The 21,428-nt window shown below is 36.0% G+C and overlaps 1 protein-coding gene across 1 annotated transcript in view; it reads right to left on the reverse strand.

The window, feature by feature from the left end:
• The window catches only part of LOC102990347 (SET domain bifurcated histone lysine methyltransferase 2), an 84,517-nt gene that overhangs the window by 51,686 nt on the left and 11,403 nt on the right, over window positions 1-21,428 (reverse strand). Inside the window, exons 4-7 of the mRNA XM_055089669.1 lie at window positions 19,929-20,054; window positions 18,826-18,891; window positions 15,850-15,946; window positions 3,844-4,407 (exon numbers count right to left, since the gene is read on the reverse strand). Coding sequence (XP_054945644.1) covers window positions 3,844-4,407; window positions 15,850-15,946; window positions 18,826-18,891; window positions 19,929-20,054 — 853 coding nt within the window. The remainder of the gene's footprint in view (window positions 1-3,843; window positions 4,408-15,849; window positions 15,947-18,825; window positions 18,892-19,928; window positions 20,055-21,428) is intronic.

Raw genomic sequence — 21,428 nt, forward strand, 5'->3', positions numbered from 1 at the left:
AACTTTATGAGTTTTCTCTAACTTTTCAAAATGAATTCCTTTCATTTCCTATTCTGCAAAACCTTCTTTGTAAAATTTCTCCTATGTCTGCTCTCTTACAATGGATAAACTTATATGTGTCAAACTCAAAAGGGCATATATAGTTTTGCATACGTCTTGTATTATCTCTCCCTCCAATGACATGAAAATAAATTGGGGAGACTGATGCTGGGTATCTGGCTACTACAATCTGTTTTTTAGAACAGTGGTAAGCAGTAAACATGCAACCATAAAAATATTTTCCCTCTAACTATTTAGATAACTATCTAACATGACAGGGACTTATAACTCGATAGGGAGTAAGGAACCTGGTTATCTCGGCTATAAACTAGGTGTGTAACCACTGGTAAGCTGGTTAAAATCTCTGAATCCTGTCTCCTATGTTGAATTGTAAGTGACTTTAAGGTCTTTTCCTCTATGATTTGCTTCTGCATTTTTCTGTATATACACAATACATGTCAGAGTGGTAACTACTGTTTGCAACAGAAAAGAACAAGCAATAAATTCACTAATTTGGATTCTACTTACAGATGTAGAAATCTACTGTTGCTTTTTTTAGTAAGACTTTGTTTGCAAAGTTTAAAAAGTACAGAAAAACACAAACAATAATACAATAAACACTCATATTTTGACCATATAGAATTAGCTGTCATCATTTTGTCTAGTCCTTTTAGTTGACCCTTGAACAATATGAGTTTGAACTGCATGGGTCAACTTATACATGGATTTTTTTCAAGAGTAAATACCACAGTACTACACGATTCACGGTTGGTTGAATGCTCGGATATGGAACTACAGATGTGGAACCGCTTATATGGAGGGCCAACTATGTTATATATTTTCTACTACATGGAGGGTCAGCAGCTCTAACCCCTGCATTGTTCAAGGGCCAACTGTAATTTAAAACATATATACTGTATATATGATCTTCCTTAAAAATAAAAAGCATTACAGATAAAACTAAGCTCTCAAGAGGTTTGCTGAGGCATCCTTTATACTTTTTACATACATATTTATCTACAAACAATATATTGTATTGTTTTTTTAAAAAGTACTATAGTTATCATCCTACAACTTTTTTCATTCAATATAATGTTTTTGAGACCCATCTGTGTTATATACAAATCTAGTTATTTCCTTTTAACTTTTCCATAGTATTTAGATTACAATTAAGTTGCCTGGTATACAACTAAGTTGCTTCTAGTTTTCAATACACCAAAAATGCTACAACATCCTTATTCTTATGTACATGTGTAAGCATCTCTAGGGTAGTAGCTTTCAAATATTTTTGACTATGACTCACAGTAAGAAATATATTTTCTTCATGATCCTACAGAGGCATGCATATTTATATATGTGTGTATGCATACAAGCAGAAATAACACTGGCATGAAAGTACCTTATCATGTGTGACGCACGTGGGTACCTTCTGTATGATTTAATTTTTAAAATGCTAGTCACAAGTGATTTTACATCCTACTAAACCTGTAGCTTGAAAAACAATGCTCTAGACAGACTTAAAAGTACTATTGCTAGAAAGCAGTTATGTATGTCTTCAACTGCTGTGTTACTGTGTGAGGACCCTCCTCCCTCCCCACAAATGACCGTCTGGGTTGGTACAGAATTCTAGTTTCACCTTTATTTTCCGTCAGCATTTTAAGCTAATATGTCTCCTTTTTGTCTTCTATTCTTTCTGATGAAAAGTGTGTTGTCAATCTATTTTTCCTCTTTTCTATCTGATAGTATGAGATTTACTCTTTGCCCTAGATACTTTTTAAGTTGCATCATGATATATTTAGATATAGTTATCTTATTTTCCATTTCTAGTATACAGTAGGCTTTTTCACTCTGAAGACTCCTGTCTTTCTTCAATTCTGGAAAATTCTCAGCTATTATCTCTAAATAATGCACTTTTCTTCTCAGATGTATGTTAGAATTTTTCATTTATCCTCCATATTTTTTAACCTGTAAATTTATTTTCCCCATCTCTTTATCTCTTTGCATTCTGAGGGAATCTCTTTAGTTTTGCCTTGCGATTCACTAATTCTTTCTCCAGCTCTACCAATGCTTACCATTTAGTCCATCTATTTAGTTTTTATTTCAATGACCATATATTTTATTTCCCATATTTCCAAATGGTTCTTTTACATATACAGTATACTTAAAATAATCTCCTTTTCTTGTTTCATGGATGCTAATATTTTATCTCTTTGGACATTTTAAACATACCTATTTTAAAGTCTCTTTCAGTCAGATTCTACATTTACCTCTGATTCTTCAGGTGTGAATGCTGCCATTTGTTGGGACTTATGCTGCCTTCATGGTCCTAAATGTCTTTGTCTGCTTTGACTGTTTGAAATCATACTTTTCGTGGCGTTTACTCCTGGGTGCTCCTCTACACTGGCTGCTTTCCTCATTGCTCTGGCTCTGACCTATGGGTTTCACAGCTCTAAACCCAGTTGTTATTAATACAATTCCAGGCCCTGTGAGTTAGTCTGCTTCCCAGCCTTGTGCAGGTCCCTGTTTCTGTCGCCCCAAAGAGCTCAGTGCCCACTCTCTGCCACGCATGGGACATGTTTAATTCCCATTCCTGTCAGGATTAGAATCCCTGGCCACAGCGCGCTTGTCCAATTCCAGATCCCAGTGGGCTTCAGCTTTTGCTTATTTTGTGACTTCTCTTGTAATTTCTGACCAATAGATGAAAATATATATGCTGGTGGTGCATGTTACATGGGGGTTACTTTCTACAGTCTAAGGCAAAAATCACATACAGTCAAAATTATTCTTTAAAAAAACCTCGTTAAACTGACCATAAAGTACAGTAAACACTATCCAACAGTTAGTTTTTTTCCTCCATCACTGAAAGAGATTGGGCTTGGCCAGATGTAGATGGGTTACGTTTAGAGGCAATGCTGAAAAAACAACAACTTATATTTAAACAGAATAAAACTTGGCAAAGTGAGAGGTTTCCTCTATGACAGACCTAAAGGAACTGAGCCAAACTGAGGTAACAGCAGATTGATATCTCATCTCACACTCCTTCTGAGAGGATGGTGAAAACTATCTATATAATTTAAATTATTTCTCTTTATCTCTCTCATGCTTTTTCTTTTTCCTAGTAACAGCAGCTAAATTTGCATTAAATTAAACGTACATATAACGCAACTCTGCTCTACATATGCAAACCTACAAATACCAATAAATTATACACCCTGAAAAAAAAATGGTTTTCAAAGTCTTAATATATTAGAACATATTTTCATTTTTTTTAATGAAATGTCAATTTTATCATCAGGAGAGGCACCATTAACTTTCTAAAAATAGTAGCAAGGAAATGATTTGCAAAAGTAAAATACAACATATAACATAATGGTTAAGAGCACGGGTTCAAATCCTGGTTCTTAAATTTGTTGACCTTACACTTGGCTTCTCAACTTCCTCACCTGTAGCATGGAAATAATATTACCTACCCCATGGGGTTTTGTGAGAACTAAACAAGAAAATATATGTAAAGCACTTGTCACAGTGTTTGGCACAGTTCCATGGCATTAGCTGTAATTGCTGCTATTAGGAGTATGGTACTAGATTAAAGGGAATACTTATCCTTGGAAGAAATAATTCCCAAATTACTAAAATAACTGGCAAAGAGTTTTCTTTCCTATTGCTAATGAGATGCATCTTTCTATTTTAGATTCTCGATGAACTGGTTTTAGATAGACAGACAAACTGATACACAGCAGGACTTCTTGAAAAGTACCCCTACATTCAGAAGATTTTTTTGAAATGCCATGTTTTTCTACTCACATGTCTATGCAGCCCTCAGAACAGTCACATGAATCAGTAAACATGTTGGAAAAGCGGTTTAAATAATATGCTCGTGGCCACATAGTCTTTCTGTACTTAAACTGTGGAAGCTTTCTATTGTCAATTTCATTACAGAAAGAAATGGGCACCGATTCCACTCCATTGCTAATATCCGTATCAGAAACAATTTCTTCTTGCTTTGGGTAATTCCGAGTCAACTGAACATAGGTATTGAAAGAAAAGTTATCTGTAAATAGAAAGTTACACTCTGTCTCAAGCAGGTAACGAAAAACTTCCTCCATGTTTCGTAGACTCCTTCCACAAGGGGTTTTATAACTCACGTGGAGTGCTGAAGAATGAGAGTTTGTCTTTGCATGTCGTCTTTGGAAGTGGCATTTGATTGGTAGCTGCAGAGGGTTTTCTCCCTTGAAGGTAAGTGGCATTTTCATCAGACAGGCACCAGAGCAGTCATGCTTTTGGTAAGATAAATTTGAAGATGATTCTTTTTCTCTAAAGTCTGCAACTTTATTTTCCAGAGGGGGAATTTCCTTATTTTCTGTAGATCTGTTTAAAATTAATTATTTATTAGTATCTCAAATGTATAGCACAATCCCCATTTTTAAAAAAAAAACACTGCACACTAAGGTGGTATTTAACTCCTATTAGCTTCTTCTTAGACAACACTAAAATAAGCCAGACTCTGAAATCAACATCTTAGTATGTTCTGCAGCCACATAAAGTTATACCTGAAGGGGTTTTTTCTTCTGGACATCAAATATGTGGTGTTTTTTCCAGCACCACTTCCTCAACTGGGTGTCCAATAATTCAGTTCAATTCTGACACTATCGACCTGGAGTCAGCAACAGATTCCACAAGTTAAAGGGCTCAGTCCCATAAGACTGCCCCCATGCCAGATGCCAAATGCAGTTTCCAGGTCACCCACACTCTTGACAACCCGTTCTCTCTGATAATGTGCTGGAAAGACTCAGAACTCAGGAAAGCACTTTAATTACTATTACCAGTTTATAATAAAAGATACTCAGGAACAGCCAAATGGAAGAGATGCATGGGGTAAGGTAGGTAAGAAGGGGCATGGAGTTTCCATGCCCTCTCCAAATGCACCACCCTTCCAGCACCTCAAACTGTACACCAACCAGGAAGCTCCAGGAGCCCTGTTGTTTAAAGTTTTTTATGGAGGTTTAACTGCTTAAGCATGCATGATTAAATCATTGGCCACTGGTGATTATCTCCACCTGCAGCCCTTCTCCCCGCCCTGGAGTTTGGGAGGTAGGACTGAAAGTTTTAGGCTTCTAACCAAGGTTGTCTTTCTGGCATCCAAACCCCATCCTGAAGTTAACTAGGAGCGTCTCACCAAGTCATCTCATTTTGCACGCCAGAGACACTCCTACCACCCAGGAGATTCCAAAGGTTTTAGAAGCTGTGTGCTAGGGACCCAGACAAAGCAAGTATCTTTCCTATTATATCATAGTCTAATTTCAGAGTATTTCAGAAAGCTGCGATTACAGTGGTAACTTTTTGCTACATCTACACCAACAGCACCTAGCAAATTTAGAGTTCATGTAGGACATGAGTTCAGCAAAGACCTGAGGAAGGTTATGTCTTCAGACAAGCTTGGTTCAAGCAAAAAACAGTAAAGGCTAGGTAAAAAAAAATAATTAATTCATTAAGAATCCTTTATGCCGTGTTTTTTTCTTTTTGCCTTCAACAACTGTACCAAGTGAACTGTCCCCATAATATGTAACCCACCGGGTCTCAAACACATCTGAAAATGGTAAACTACAGGAGAAAATGGAGAGGTTATTGACTTTAAGAAAAAAAATCTGTGAAGATTCCATGTGTTCCAAACTCAGGTTTTAAACTTTCACATACACACAAAAAACCTGTTTTGTGTTACCTAATATTTTCACTCTATCTCTAGGTATCTGTTATTTATTATAAAAGTAATATAGGTATTTTAGAAAATTTTTGATACTCACTATATAAAGCAGCACTGTCCAACAGAACTTTCTGCATTGATGGAAATGTTCTATATCTGTGCTGTCCAATGGCATAGGCACTGGCCACATGTGGCTACTGAATACCTTTAAATGTGGCTACTGCGACCAAAGAACTGAATTTTAAATTTCATTTTAATTAATTCAAATTTAAATAACCACATGTAGCTAGTTGGTACCATACTGAATGCACAGATATGAGGTGCCCCATCCCTTTTTCAGTTGTATAGTAATCCTCTACATAAATTCCACAATTTATATAACTAGTCTTCTATTGTTTTCAATCTTTTGCTATTACAAATCATGATCAAATGAAAACCTCGTATATAATAATTTCATACATGTGAAGATATCCCAGAAACCGGAATGCTAGGTCACAAGGTAAATGGATTAGTAATTTTGTTAAGATTGCCTAATTGCTCTCCATGGGGTCAGCCTCTCCAGCAATTTATGAGAGCACCTGCTTTCAGAGGCTCTTGATGCTTCCGGATTTCTGATAATCTAGTAGGTGAAAGGATGTCCTATCATTTATAAATCTTTTAATGTTGGAAATATTTGTTTCCAATTTTTCTCTGTGTTACTACTTTGATGAATATCCTCATACATAAGTCCTTGACCAAATTTCTGATTACTACCTTAAGATACATTCCTTTAAGAGGAATTACTTGGTCAAGGGGAATATACATTAAGAATAACTTCTTATTAAAAAACTTTCAAACATACACTTAAGAGTATTCTTTTCTCATAAAGACTGATATACTGGACCCTCATGTACTTGTGAGAACTCCAGAACTCCCAGCACATAATGACTCTGTCCAACCCTCTGCACTGAGTGATAACCAAACTCTAGCAAGGCTTCTAGCAGCATAAGGACATGCATGTCTCTAGGATAACCCCAGCCTCTCAACAAAATGCCTCCCTGAGAAAGCTCAAGGCTGTTTCTTCTAGCCACACCTAAAGACAAGCCCCTGACCTTTTTTAGAACATTTACTAAGAAGGTCTTAAAATTATGAATCTTTCCTGGGTCTCTCTGAGATGTATATGTACCTTCTACAACTCAGGAATATTTTTCTCAAAAACCTGAAAGCCATTCTTTTGAAAGGTAATCATCAGGAAGGACAGGGTCTCTGTCCTCCAGTTTCTGTGGGAGGACAGAATCCTAACTTTACGATTGCCAGCCAGCACACACAGCTGGCCTCATGGGCATTCACACTGATTAACCTTTACTAAGTTTTCACTTGAGCCCTAGCTTGTACTCCCTTCCTTACTCCCGCATTGCCCTTTAAAACGCCAGTCACCTCAGCGCAAATCGCGATGGAGCTCAGCTCTTATTCCTGTCAGTAATTAGTGAATAAAATCTGTTTTCACCACTACAGCTAATGTCTGGCTTTATGTTTGACACTTATTACCAGGTTTTAATAATTGTCAGTATTTTGCCTATTTTATTTAAACTATTCTCCACCCCTCTTGCCCCGCCCTGAAACACTGGAGTATTTTAAAGCAAACACTTATCTGAAATAATTCAGTATGTATTTCTAACAAATAAGTCTTTTTAAAAATACATAATCTCAAAGGCCCATCTTCACATTTCCCTGATTGTCTTAAAATCTGTTTGAATCAGAATCAAACAACCCCTACACTCTGTATTTGATTCAGGTGTCTTTTATGTCTCTAACCTTATGTAGTGCTCCCTCCCTCTTCATTAATGACATTTATTGGTTAAAGTTAAATAAATTGTCACTTGTGCTACAGTAGTTCCCACATTCTGGAATTTGGCTGATGCCTTCCTTGTGGTGGTGTCATTTAACTCACCCCCTTCCATTCCTGGCAAAGCAGTAGTCAGTTCTAGAAGCCTGATTTGATTCAGGTTCAATTTTGGTGGGGGGTCAGGGGAGATAATTCATACGTGGTGCTATGAATTTCCTATTGCATCACATAAGGAGAAAAACAATGTCTGATCGTTCACGTTTAGTGATGCTTAGGTTTATAAGTGGGTTTGGGTGTTTCCATCCATTTTTTAAAGCTCCTCACTTTCACTTAACAGTTTTGGCATTCACTCATGATCGCTGTCTAGACCAGTCCTATGTTAAGGTGTGGTGGTGCCAGTTCCCAGTGGTTTCTTAACAATTCATGGTAAGTACAAAAATTGAAAGTGCAAAAGTTTAGAAACTTTTACAGCACTTTAACACTGCTGCAACATTTTACTGCATTTTACAAGAGCATCACTCCTCAACAAGTTAGAAGTTTAAAACAAAACACCTGTTCTGACCACAATTCATTTGAGACCACTGGGCTAAGACCACTGTTTCTTTGGGGCAGGGTGGGGTGGGGGTAGTAGTTGTAAAAATAACAATCTTCTAATTCTACCATTCCTACTGCATTTTCCAGCTAGAGTGCTTTCATAAAGAAATTTTACTCATCAATTCTTGGGTTATCCTGAAATAGTTAGTATAAGCAGGCAGATAAATGCTTGATTCTTTAATTACTAGTATTCAGAATGATGAGCTGTATCCTAGCAACTACCAAAGTGACAGATTTTTTTTTTTTTGCTTTACAATGGTGTGTTAGTTTCTGCTGTATAACAAAGTGAATCAGCTATACATATACATATATCCCCATATCCCTTCCCTCTTGCGTCAACCTCCCACCCTCCCTATCCCACCCCTCTAGGTGGTTACAAAGCACCGAGCTGATCTCCCTGTGCTATGCGGCTGCTTCCCACTAGCTAGCTATTTTACATTTGGTAGTGTATGTATGTCCATGCCACTCTCTCACTTCGTCCCAGCTTACCCTTCTCCCTCCCGTCTTCAGGTCCATTCTCTATGTCTGTGTCTTTATTCCTGTCCTGCCCCTAGGTTCTTCAGAACCTTTTTTTTTTTAATTCCATATATATGTGTTAGCATATGGTATTTTTTTTTTTTTGATAGCTTTTTTGCTTTCTGTCACAAGATATCTCAGGTCTGGAATCAGCCATTTCTCTAAGGGACTATGGTTCCACTTAATGAGAAATGGCATTTAGAGACTACGATCATGGTACTACAAGGTACACATATTTTAATCAATATAAAATGCAAAACTGCTTTCCAAAAAGGCTGGACCAATTTATACTCTCAGAGCATGGATGAATGCTCATCTACCTGAATATTATTTTAAAATTTTTCATCAATTGGATAGGTGAAAAGTATTTTATTACCTCAATTTTTTTCTCTAAATAATAAGGAGTTTGAACATAATTTCATGTTTATTGATTTTTTTTTTCCTTTTAGCTAACTGTCTATTCATATGCTTTGTCCATTTGCCTATTGGGGGCTTGTTCATTCGTTCGTTCATTCATTCATTCATTCATTCATTCTTCCATCAACGATTTCTTGAGTGCCTGCTATGAGCCAGGTGCTATGAAAAAAAGATGAGAGCTCTGTGATCTCAAGGAGCTTACATTCTAGGCAGTGAACTAAGTATTTATAATAAAGTATAAACAATATTATGAATAATGCCACGATACATAATATTATAGAAAGATATCTAATATTTATTATTTTTCTGTTTTTTTAGGGTTCTAATTTTATAATTAATTTTTCTATGGTTTGAGAGTCCAGTTTCATCTGGAATTTATTTTGATGTAACATGAAGATCTAACTTAAATTCTCCAAATAATATCCAATTGTTCCAGAGTCTTTTACTGAATATCTCCTTCTTTCACCTTCTGACTTTTGACTTACTAGCTTAATCATATCTCAAGTTCTTAGAAATACATAAAAATGTCCTCTTATTTTCTAGACTTATTCTGCCTTTTGATCGAACTGTTAATTCTTATACCAATATAACATTGTTTTCCATACTATGATGGAACATTTTGATATTTCTCAGGGCAAGTCCTTCCTCACTATTTTGCCTTTTAAACATGTTCTAGGTGTTTTCTGATTTTTTTATCTTTTGAGATTAAATTTATAATGGCTTGCCAAGTTAAAAAACATCCAAGTGCTTGGATTTCATATGAAATTAAATCTATAAATTAATTTGGGAAGAATTACCATTTTTACAATATGCAGTTTTCCCATCCAGGCACATGGTAAGTTTATCCATTCATTAAAATCTTTAGAATTAATTTTTCTCAGGTATATACTTCTTGTAATTAGTCTCATTTATTTTACTTTCTGGTGTTGTGAATGGGGACTTAATTTCATATTTTCTAAAGGTATAGAGTTTCATATTTTTATTTTATGTGACTATGTCACTAAACCCTCGTTTTAGCTTAATAATTTTACACTTGCATCTTAGATTTTCTAGAAGGATAAGACTATCTACAAATAATTTTACTTTGTACATTTCAATAATCATATTTTCTTTTACATTCTATTATACTGGCTAGAATTTCCATAAAAATACTGAATAACAATTATGATAGCAGGCACTTCTGTCTTAATCTTTATTTAAAGGAAATGTCTCTAAGTTTCACCAGTATATAGGACGTGGATGCTGGTTTAAGAAACATATTCTCTCCCACATTAAGAAAGAATTCTTCAAAATGGTACAGATGAACCGGTTTGCAGGGCAGAAATAGACACACAGATGGTAGAAAACAAATGTATGGATACCAAGGGGGGAAACTGGGGGGGTGGGGGTGGGATGAATTGGGAGATTGGGACTGACATATATACACTAATATGTATAAAACAGATAACTAATAAGAACCTAATGTATAAAAAAATATATAAAATTCAAAAATTCAAAAAAAAAAGAAAGAGTTCTTCTATTTCTAATGGTTCATATTACTTTTAAAAGTCTTTTGGCATCTTATCTTAAGATAAGCTTTTTTTCCTGTGGTTTACTTCTGTAAAATAATATATTTCCTAATACTAAATCATTCTTGCTTGACTAGTATAAATTCTAAGTCATCTCATTCTGTTAATATTTCTCTGGATTAGAATTGCTAAAATTTTATTTAGAAGCTCCATATCCACAATAATGATATTTTAAACTTTTTAGGGCCATAAACCCTTTGACAATCCGATGAAAGCTATGAACTCTCTCTGTAAATACACTATAAACATAAAACTTTGCATACCATGCAGGGCCTCCATTGTCTCTAGTTTAAGGACTCATCTTTATTATAGTTAACTCTATATTTAGATGGTTTCCATGCCACTACCATTTCTTAAATACTATATCTTATACATTCTGACTCCTCTTTTGGTCAGCAAGAGGATTTTTGAGAAAGTTTTCCAGAAGGTTATGTATATAGATGTTTTCTGAGCTTTTGCAAAGGTGCTAGCCTGATTTTTGCTGTTTTGTTGGCTTTGTTTGTTTTGATACTTGTAAGATATTTATACTTTAAGACTGATATTAAAACTTTTTAAAAATCAATACTTATCTATTAGTAATTTTCATTTCTGTGGTACTTGGTAAAACCTTTTGCCTCCAGACTTGATATTTTCTTATACTCAGAAGTTACCTTCTTTGACTAGTGCTTCTGCTTCACTTATTCTAGCTTCTTGTGTTTTTGTTCATTTGTTTGTTCTAGTACAGAAAAAATAGGGCAGATTTTTCCGAAAGCAATGATTCTGCTGGGCAAGTTTACATTATTTTTCAATATATTGACAACATCTACATTTCACATTTATTTAAGTACCAAATTTTTTAATGGAAAATGTATGTATTTTCATTTTCTAGTTGCTGGAACAATTCTGAATCCTAGTTTAGACATTGTGATTTCCTGCACTGCAGTTGTGAGCAGTAGCACATTGGTCCTAACTCTGTCACCTTAGCTTGAAATTCTTAACATTTTGTAAAGAACATTATAACATATGGATGATCCTGAAAATATTTTACAGTGTTCACTAAAATTGTTGGTTTTCTGTTAATAGCTTCTTTTTTGAGAACATTATTCATCATTCTCTTCTTTTTCTCATTCATTTGCCCTTTTCTTCTACATTTTGGGTAATCTTTCTTTTTTAAAAATATTTATTTATTGATTTATTTATGGCTGCATTGGTTCTTCATTGCTGCGCAGGCTTTCTCTCGCTGCAGCGAGCGGGGGCTATTCTTCGTTGTGGTGCACGGACTCCTCAGGCTCAGTAGCTGTGGCGCACAGGCTTAGTTGTTCCGTGGCATGTGGGAACTTCCCAGACCAGGGCTCGAACCCGGGTACCCTGCATTGGCAGGCGGATTCCTAACCACTGTGCCACCAGGGAAGTCCCCATTTGGGGTAATCTTAAAGATCCCAGTCTATACCTTTAATTTCCTTAATTGACTTTCACAATGAATACTTTCTTAAAAGAAAGGCTGGGATAAAACTGATCACTGCACTACTATTTATAACAGTAAATATTTGGAACAATCTAATTACCCATCCTTAAAGGAATGGAATTAATAAAATGTATTCTCGGGCTTCCCTGGTGGCGCAGTGGTTGAGAGTCTGCCTGCCAATGCAGGGGACACGGGTTCACTCCCCAGTCCGGGAGGATCCCACACGCCGCGGAGCAGCTGGGCCCGTAAGCCATGGCCGCTGAGCCTGCGCATCTGGAGCCTATGCTCCTCAACGGGAGAGGCCACAACAGTGAGAGGCCCACGTAACGGGAAAAAAAAAAAAATGTATTCTCACATGATGGAAATCCAAACAAGGAGATGAAATAGATCTATAACAAGGAAGCAACATGATTAGATCTCAAAACTAATGCTGAGTAGGGACTTCCCTGGTGGCACAGTGGTTAGGAATCCGCCTGCCAGTACAGGGGACACAGGTTCGAGCCCTGGCCTGGGAAGATACCACATGCCACGGAGCAACTAAGCCCGTGCGCCACAACTACTGAGCCTGTGCTCTAGAGCCTGCGAGTCACAACTACTGAGCCCACATGCTGCAACTACTGAAGCCTGAGTGCCTAGAGCCTGTGCTCTGCAACAAGAGAAGCCACCGCAATCAGAAGCCCACGCACTGTAACTAGAGAAAGCCTGCCCGCAGCATTGAAGACCCAACGCAGCCAAAAAAATTAAAATAAATAAATTAAATAATAAAAAAAAAACTTTCGGGCTTCCCTGGTGGCGCAGTGGTTGAGAGCCTGCCTGGCGATGCAGGGGACACGGGTTTGTGCCCTGGTCCGGGAGGATCCCGCATGCCGCGGAGCGGCTGGGCCCGTGAGCCATGGCCGCTGAGCCTGCGCGTCCGGAGCCTGTGCTCCGCAACTTGAGAGGCGACAAGAGTGAGAGGCCCACGTACCGCAAAAACAAAAAACAACAAAAAAAACAACTTTCAAAAAACTAATGCTGAGTAAAACAAGAAAGAAGGTACGTATATGAATATTTATATAAAATTTAAAAACTATAATAGCACTATATATTATTTATGGCTACATAAATATTAAAAAATGAACTAGAAAAATAACTGATGATAGTGACTGCTCCTAGAGAAGCAGAGAGGGCAATGGAACTTTGTCATGGTGAGAAGTTAGGTATGGCTCAAAGAGATTATAGTGTTTTGTTTTCTTTTTAAAAAAGAGACTGGAAGCAAATACAATGAAAGGTTAACAGCTGTTAATTCTGGATGGTGTGAGTATGGGTTTCTGCCATATCCCTTTTTATGTTTTCAATCTTTAATTTCTCGAAAAGATAGCAAAAAATATTGGATGAGAATGCAGCTAAAAGATCAATGCAAATCCATCACTACCCATGGACTAAAATGCAGTAGCACCTAATACATTAAAAATGAGGGGGGAAAAAAAGCAGAAAAAATGAGTTAAGGTTATGTTTCCCCTTAAATAACTTAAGTCTGTTTTAGTATTTTTGAAACATGCTGGGGGTACATCCCATAGGAAGAAATATATTCTATAATGTACTTTTTGTTTTGTTCTTCCATTTAACTTCTATCTTCTTTAGCCTAGTCTACTATAATACATTTCTGATTTTATTTATTTATTTATTTAGGTATCCAATATTTCCTTGTTTTTTTTTTTTTTTTTTTTGCGGTACGCAGGCCTCTCACTGTTGTGGCCTTTCCCGCTGCGGAGCACAGGCTCCAGACGCGCAGGCTCAGCGGCCATGACTCACGGGCCTAGCTGCTCTGCGGCATGTGGGATCTTCCCGGACCGGGGCACGAACCCGTGTCCCCTGCATCGGCAGGCGGACTCTCAACCACTGCACCACCAGGGAAGCCCTTTCCTTGTTTTTTAAAGCCCATGTCTGGAATTGCTTTTCCCCTATTATTAAGTGCCAAGTTCCTTTCTACCATTTTTTCATTAAAATGTATTCTGAACTATGAGCAGTACTATTTACTTGTCTACCAAAGATATAGATCCCTTTGTTTGGTTTCACTCAGTATTCACTGTAATAAATTCTCTTAGGCTCTCACAGCTTTGTTCTTTGTTTTGATATAGGCTAATTTACTCTCAAGTGATTTATATAGCTACAGTGTTGTACAATTAGTAAACTGAATGTTTCATTTCCCTTTTCAGCTTGACTTAACCAACTAAATTATGTTCCAGACTGGGTTCTGTGGCATTCTTTTCTACAAATGTCATTATTTGATTTGTCCTATTTTGGGGGAAGGGTAATATGAAATACTAATTTGAAGATTAAAAAAGTTCTTCTCTGAATATGAAGGGATTAACTTAGGGTATATGCAAGAGAGAAAATTGTATATAAGCTATCATTAGTTCTTAAATAAAAACTAAAATTTGTACAGTAATTTACAGTTTACAATGTATTTTTACGTAATTTCCTCATGTGACACTTAGTAAGTACAGCTCTAAGTTAGTCATTACTGGAACAACAGACAATTAGAACTACTTACGACTAAAATGTTAAGAGTAAACATGCTGGTAAAATCTGTAATTTGGAATTTAGGGTTTCAAGAAAGTTAGCTAAGCTGGCTTACAAGTACTCTTCTGGTGACTAATTTAATAAAAATCAAGAGGTGTAAGGCTCAAGTTATCAGGCAATTAACAAAGGAGAAAAGCTTCCCTGGTGGCACAGTTGAGAATCTGCCTGCTAATGCAGGGGACACGGGTTTGAGCCCTGGTCTGGGAGGATCCCACATGCCGCGGAGCAACTAGGCCCGTGAGCCACAACTACTGAGCCTGCGCGTCTGGAGCCTGTGCTCCGCTACAAGAGAGGCCGCAATAGTGAGAGGCCGGCGCACCGCGATGAAGAGTGGTCCCTGCTTGCCACACCTAGAGAAAGCCCTCGCAGAGAAACAAAGACCCAATACAGCAAAAAATAAATAAATTAATTAATAAACTCCTACCCCCAACATCAAAAAAAAAATCTTTTTATATTTATAAAGAAAAGTTAGAAAAGCAGAAAAACATAGAAATGAAATACTGATATGAACCTCAGAAGTGATTCTTTTCCTAAAAATTAATTAAAAAAAAAAAAAGAAATGATTCTTTTCTTATCTGTGCTTCATTTCATAAAACAAATGAAAGAAAACCAACCTACTACAAATCTCAGGAGTTAAGTAACCTAATTTCAATCCAATTTTGTGGGGAGGAAGATCAACTTTCTTACATGTATGAAGATACTTTACTGGAAAAAAACAAAAATAAAGAAAACCAATCCTATGCAGAGTGCTGTAGACCTAGTTACTGACCCTGCAAAAACACAAAAATGCTGTAAGTAAACAACGGATACGTAGGTAAAGCAGGGTTATCTGCTATTGTCTGAATCTTTCTGCCAGTCTCTGGGTAGGGGTAAACTGATGATAGTGACTACTTCTATCAGTCACTATAGGGGTTTCTCTGTTTTTATTTGGCTTGAGAACTGTTTTGTCATTAGACACCTTGAACTACAAGGCAGAACATGGCTTCACAGAATGCCAACTGATTTCCCAGCTCTTGACAAGTCTGATGTACATAAAATACACAACTTTTAAAACTTTTGATGGGAAAGCATCCTTTTTTACATATTTTATCTACTCTTACATCAAATGGTTAGCAACAGTAAATCCCTTTTTGGGAGCAAAAGCATTAATGACATAAATAAATTTAACTTATATACATACAGAGAGGTATAGTCTTCTGGAAAGGAGTCTTTATGTGATGTAGAGGGCAATGAACTTGATTTGTTTTCCTGTGCATTCTTGGTCACAGATGTATGATCTACATGAAAAAATTACAAACTTAACAAGAATACCAAGTTAAAAATCACTCACTGTAAAATCTAAATAGTATCTTTATTGACTAGATATATATATAGCCCTTAAATCTGAAAACATATTAAGATTTCAAGATTGAGCCAAAAAATTAGGTGTCAACACTTTCAAAAACATTAAGAAAATAAGATAGGATAAAATAAAAGACTTAGAAGAGATTTCTGCTGCAGAAATTGTAGTTTGGCCAAACTTTATCTGAATTTTAATCAACCTTTAAAGTGAAACATCAAGTATCCCTATTTCTGCTTGTATTTTACAAAAACAACATAACTCTTAAAGGCTCTATTAAGGTCACAAAATGGAAAGTTTATGTATCTTTTGTTTTCTCATTGTTCTATTACTATCTATTTTTTGGGGAGAGAGGGAGGTATTTGGGTACCTCTTTTTGTCTTTCCATTTGTATTTTCATATTTCTCTTAGTTTCTCCTACATCTTTCCACACTTAATTTCATCTCATTTGTTGTCTCTTCTTTTTCAACTTCATCTATTCTTTCTAACATGACTCCACTATAGAAATAAGCTATGTATTTAAATGAAAGAGTTATAGATTTCCTGCTCCAATTTTGAAAAAAATGGATATGTAGAATATTCTATGTTTGGTTTTAAAAAATTGTTTTTAATTGTGCTTTTTCCTATGCAGTGGTGGACCTTAAGAAAAAAAGTGATTCTCATCCTGCCTTAGATCATTAACTTGCATTGGTCCTTTAGTGCAGACAACTCTTATTAAAAAGAAAAAAAAAGTTTAAGTAAATAAAAGAATACTTTAAGTTATAATCCAAGGTCATCCTTGGCTAATTAGAAAGCATAAATAACCCTCTTTAGTTATCCAGGTGAAAAAAGAAGATTTAAAGTCTGATAGTTGAAGAGAGCTGAGTAAATAATATAATAACTGATTAAAAATTAAATAAGTTTAACAAGTTAAGAATTTCCCAGCTAATTTCTTTGAATGAGCCATATAAAGCCATATTAACAAACAGGAACAAAACAAATAAATATAAGCATAGTTAGAAATAAGATTTACTAAAAAACATGGAGATTTTATATTAACCATTAGATAAGGAGAGAAAGGAGAAATAATAATTTCTTTCAAGAAAACAGTATCCAATTCTTTGTATGGGGATACAGCAGATATTTACAGAATTATACACAATCAAAGAAAATTAAAGGTAATTAGTGGTTTGGAGAATTCAGGCTGGATCTGGGATGGCTTGTTTTGACCTCAACACCAAGTCCTTTTGTTTCCCCCAGTCTCAATATTCCTTTTAATATAAATACTAACATGAATCTTTATTACTAGAAAATGTTTAATCCCTACATATGCTAGCAATGTCAATTACATAACTCCCCAATTACTGTTAAAACACTGCTCTACCACTAGCAAACATATACTTTTATTTTGATAAATTTGTTACACTTCAGATGAACTATATAAAAATATGAAACTATAGTACTTCATATAAAAATATGAAACTATAGTAAATATTTACTCAGTATTTCTATTGATGAAATCATTACTTTAAAAGAACCAAAACAAAAACCCAACCTACTTTCTTTTAGTGGGCAAGATTGTTTCAGAAAGGAAAAAAGAAAAAACGTTGTTTAGAATTAGTTCCTCTTACCACCTCCTGCATTTAAAAGCTTCTCTCTTGCAAAGCAAATGTAATCCCTTAAGGGTGTGTTGATTCCAAGTGCTATTGAAGGATACTGAGAGAAAGACTGTTTTCTTCAAGAATCTAATCTTCTAAAACTGTACATTAGCTACTGAAATTGAAAATACTTTTGAATAACAAAAGCTTTCTTTAAAATAAACTTGGGACTTCCCTGGCAGTCCAGTGGTTAAGACTCCTCTTTTCCACTGCAGAGGCATGGGTTCAATCCCTGGTCAGGGAACGAAGATCCCACATGCTTCGGCACAGCAAAAAATAAATAAATAAATAAAAATAAATGAACTGATGATGTTAAGCCATTTTTCAGAGATTTAAAACCTTATGGCTCCAAATTATGACAGTTAAAATAATTACAATTTGTTGAAAATATTTACCAGTATTAATTAAAATTTAGTAAATGTACCTCCTCAACACTTTAGCAAATTAGTGATAGTCTAAGATTTATAGGATAGTGATTCTGATAAAATAACTTGCTTTTTAATTAAAAAAATTTTCAATTGATGTATAGTTGATCTATAATGTTGTGTTAGCTTCTGGTGTACAGCAAAGTGATTCAGATATACATATATATATATACATAAAAATATATACACACACGTATTCTTTTTCATATTCTTTTCCATTATGGTTTATTATAGGATATTGAATATAGTTCCCTGTGCTATACAGTAGGACTTGTTGTTTATCTAAAATAACTTTTCAATTTTTCTTTTTATAATCCTGGTACATTATCTTTGTTCAATTACTTCTAAAATAAATTTGTTAGACTGATGGTCTAATAATAATCTAGAAATGAAAAAAATTTCTACCAATTTATCTATACCAGAATGTACCTTTTAGTATTGTTCTTTACACAAAGTATCAATAGGTTTATAGTGGTTTGGAGTCTTGGAATTCTATTTGCCCTTCTTATAGTAGAGGCGTTTTTGAAAAAGAGATACATTTGTTCATTCCTTCCCAGAGAGGTTTAGTAGAGTATGCACTTCCTATCTCTGGATGGGTAGGACTTTTCATTTACTAGGGAAACTGATTTCCATATATGGATCTTACAGTTTTATTTTAAACTGTCTTCAGTTAACTTGACATAATTAAGGCTGGCTTGCTTCAAAGCAAGAAAATAGCAGAGAATATTCTAGATTGGGATTAGAAATGTACATACCCTTTATCAAAGTTGAATTATTATTTATAGTTGCTTCCTTCACTAGAATCATTGCTTGGATGTATTCTGTTAAGAAAAGGAAAAAAGAATGAAAACAATCAGCAGCAGTATCATCTTCAGTCAAGATGTCAGCTACTGTACTAGGCAATTTACATACTTTATCTCATTCAATCTTCACAACTCCTCTAAGAGGTTCTTATGATTATCTACTGAATACATTAAAGACAAAGAAATTAAGGCCTAGTGGTTAAGCTGTTTATTCCAGGTCAATAAGCTAGGAAGTGGCAGAACTGTATTCAAACCTAGATATATCTGATTCATGAAGGAATGAGAAGGAATATTAAAATGAAAAATTGTATTAATTTTGTGGACAAGCACATCATAGATTAATGTCATAAGAACATTCATAAAGTATTAAGAATGTCCTGGGCAAAAATAAAGGATAGTCGGGGGAGATTTTGCTTGAAAATCATATGTTCTGATGGAATGAAGGAAATTTCCATATAAAAGTCTATGTTCTACCACCACTTAGGATGAAGACAAAGAAGCAGAAAAAATACTTGGTTGACTGAACTGACTGCCTATGTAGAATGCGAGGTTTGCTTTCTGAAGACTACTAAGGCAAGTTCTGTTTAAAGCAGGCAAAATATATTTACATATTTACTTTTATATTAAAAAAAACAAGTCTCTGAATGATTGGGTAATAGATAATTTCTGTTATGTTCTTCTATATGTAGCAAATGTTCTACAATGAGCAGATATTAGTTTTGCAATATACCCCCCTCACCCCCTAAAAAAAAGATAAAATGAGGGAGAAAAAGGTAGCCTGAGATAAACAGAGATAAATTCAGCAGCTATTATTCAAAGTAATCAGATTCATCCAGTTTTACAAAATGTCCACAGTATGGTAAAAACAAGTTTTTATAGAAGCGGGGCACACACACACACACAAAAAGCAAGTATAACTGATGTTAGGTTCTTAAAAAACAAAAGAAGTTATTTGACTTTTAAAATGAACAGCAATACTGGAAACAGAATTATACTATATTATCAGTGGGTAATATTCAGCATTAAATGTACTGAACGTTTTTATTGCTTCATACCTTTATTTGTGGCAGATCCATCTTTGATCTTTTGTTTCAGTGACTGCAGCACATTTTGCACTTGTTCAAATATGAAATCCACTTTCCCATCATCTTCTATCTCCATCCAGAAAGTTTTTGCATCACCTAAAGAAAAAAATAAGTGACTAGCCTAAGAGCTCAATAGACATAATTTTCCGAAGGCACATGTTATTAAAAATATACTTGGTTTCAAAATCAAAATCAAAATTTAATTGGCCTATTACTTTCCTTGAAGAAAAAGATTTTGCTCACTGTTTCTTTACAACGACCTACAAGCAAAAAATATGAGCTGGGTATCTCACTTATTTCTGCTAATTAAAAAAAAAAATGTGTTGAAAACTTTAGTGACACTATTTTTTTTTTAACTTTAAATGCCTAAACAGTTTATTTTTCTTTCTGTGTAGTGACACTATTTCTTGACTGCAAAACAGAAGGAATGACTTCATTCTAGGGGTGGGAGTGGGTGTATTTATAGACATATTCATTTAAAAAATTTCAAGGACATAACCTCCACTGAGTATGGAAGTGGAGAGTTCCAGAAGGAAACATCTCAACAACTGTTGAAATAACTGTCTAACAATAATGCTTTAAAAACTATCTTTGATAGTAACTTTTTTTTTTTTTTTTTTTTTTGCTGCACGCGGGCCTCTCACTGCTGTGGCCTCTCCCGTCGCGGAGCACAGGCTCCGGACGCGCAGGCCCAGCGGCCACGGCTCACGCGCCCAGCCGCTCCGCGGCAGGCGGGATCCTCCCGGACCAGGGCACGAACCCGCGTCCCCTGCATCGGCAGGCGGACTCTCAACCACCGCGCCACCAGGGAAGCCCGATAGTAACTTTTTAATAATTATGTTGACTGAAAGAAAAATGCACAACCTACAAGTTGCACATTATGTTTTATTTGGCAAACTACTGAGGACCACAGCCTGGGAGACAGCCTCTCAGACAGCTCTGAGGAACTGCTCTGAAGAGGTAAGGGAGGAGCCAGCATATACAGAAGTTTTTTGCTGGGGGCAGTGGGGGCTGGTGGTAATAAAACATGTAGTCAAACATCAAAAGATTACTGCTAATCACAAAAGACAGACATCTCAGTTTAATGATTTTAGTGCTTTTCTGTGTCTGGGGAGATGCAAGAGTTTGGGGCTCATTGAAGTTATTCCTCAGACATGCTTCTTCACTACCTAGGACTAGTATCCGGTTTTTCTACACTCCGAATTCCCCTCAGGGCATGCTGCTGGGGGCGGATGTAGTGGATGCCGGCTTGACGGCAGGCAATATTCACTGTTTATTGAAATGGCAGGCAACATTTTTTGTTCAAACTTACAGGAGGCAAAATAATGTTTAAAGCTTTTATAGGGCTTCCCTGGTGGCGCAGTGGTTGCGCGTCCGCCTGCCGATGCAGGGGAACCGGGTTCGCGCCCCGGTCTGGGAGGATCCCACATGCCGCGGGGCAGCTGGGCCCATGTGCCATGGCCGCTTGGC

Source organism: Physeter macrocephalus, chromosome 13 (genome assembly GCF_002837175.3).
Source record: "Physeter macrocephalus isolate SW-GA chromosome 13, ASM283717v5, whole genome shotgun sequence".
NCBI lineage: Eukaryota > Metazoa > Chordata > Mammalia > Artiodactyla > Physeteridae > Physeter > Physeter macrocephalus.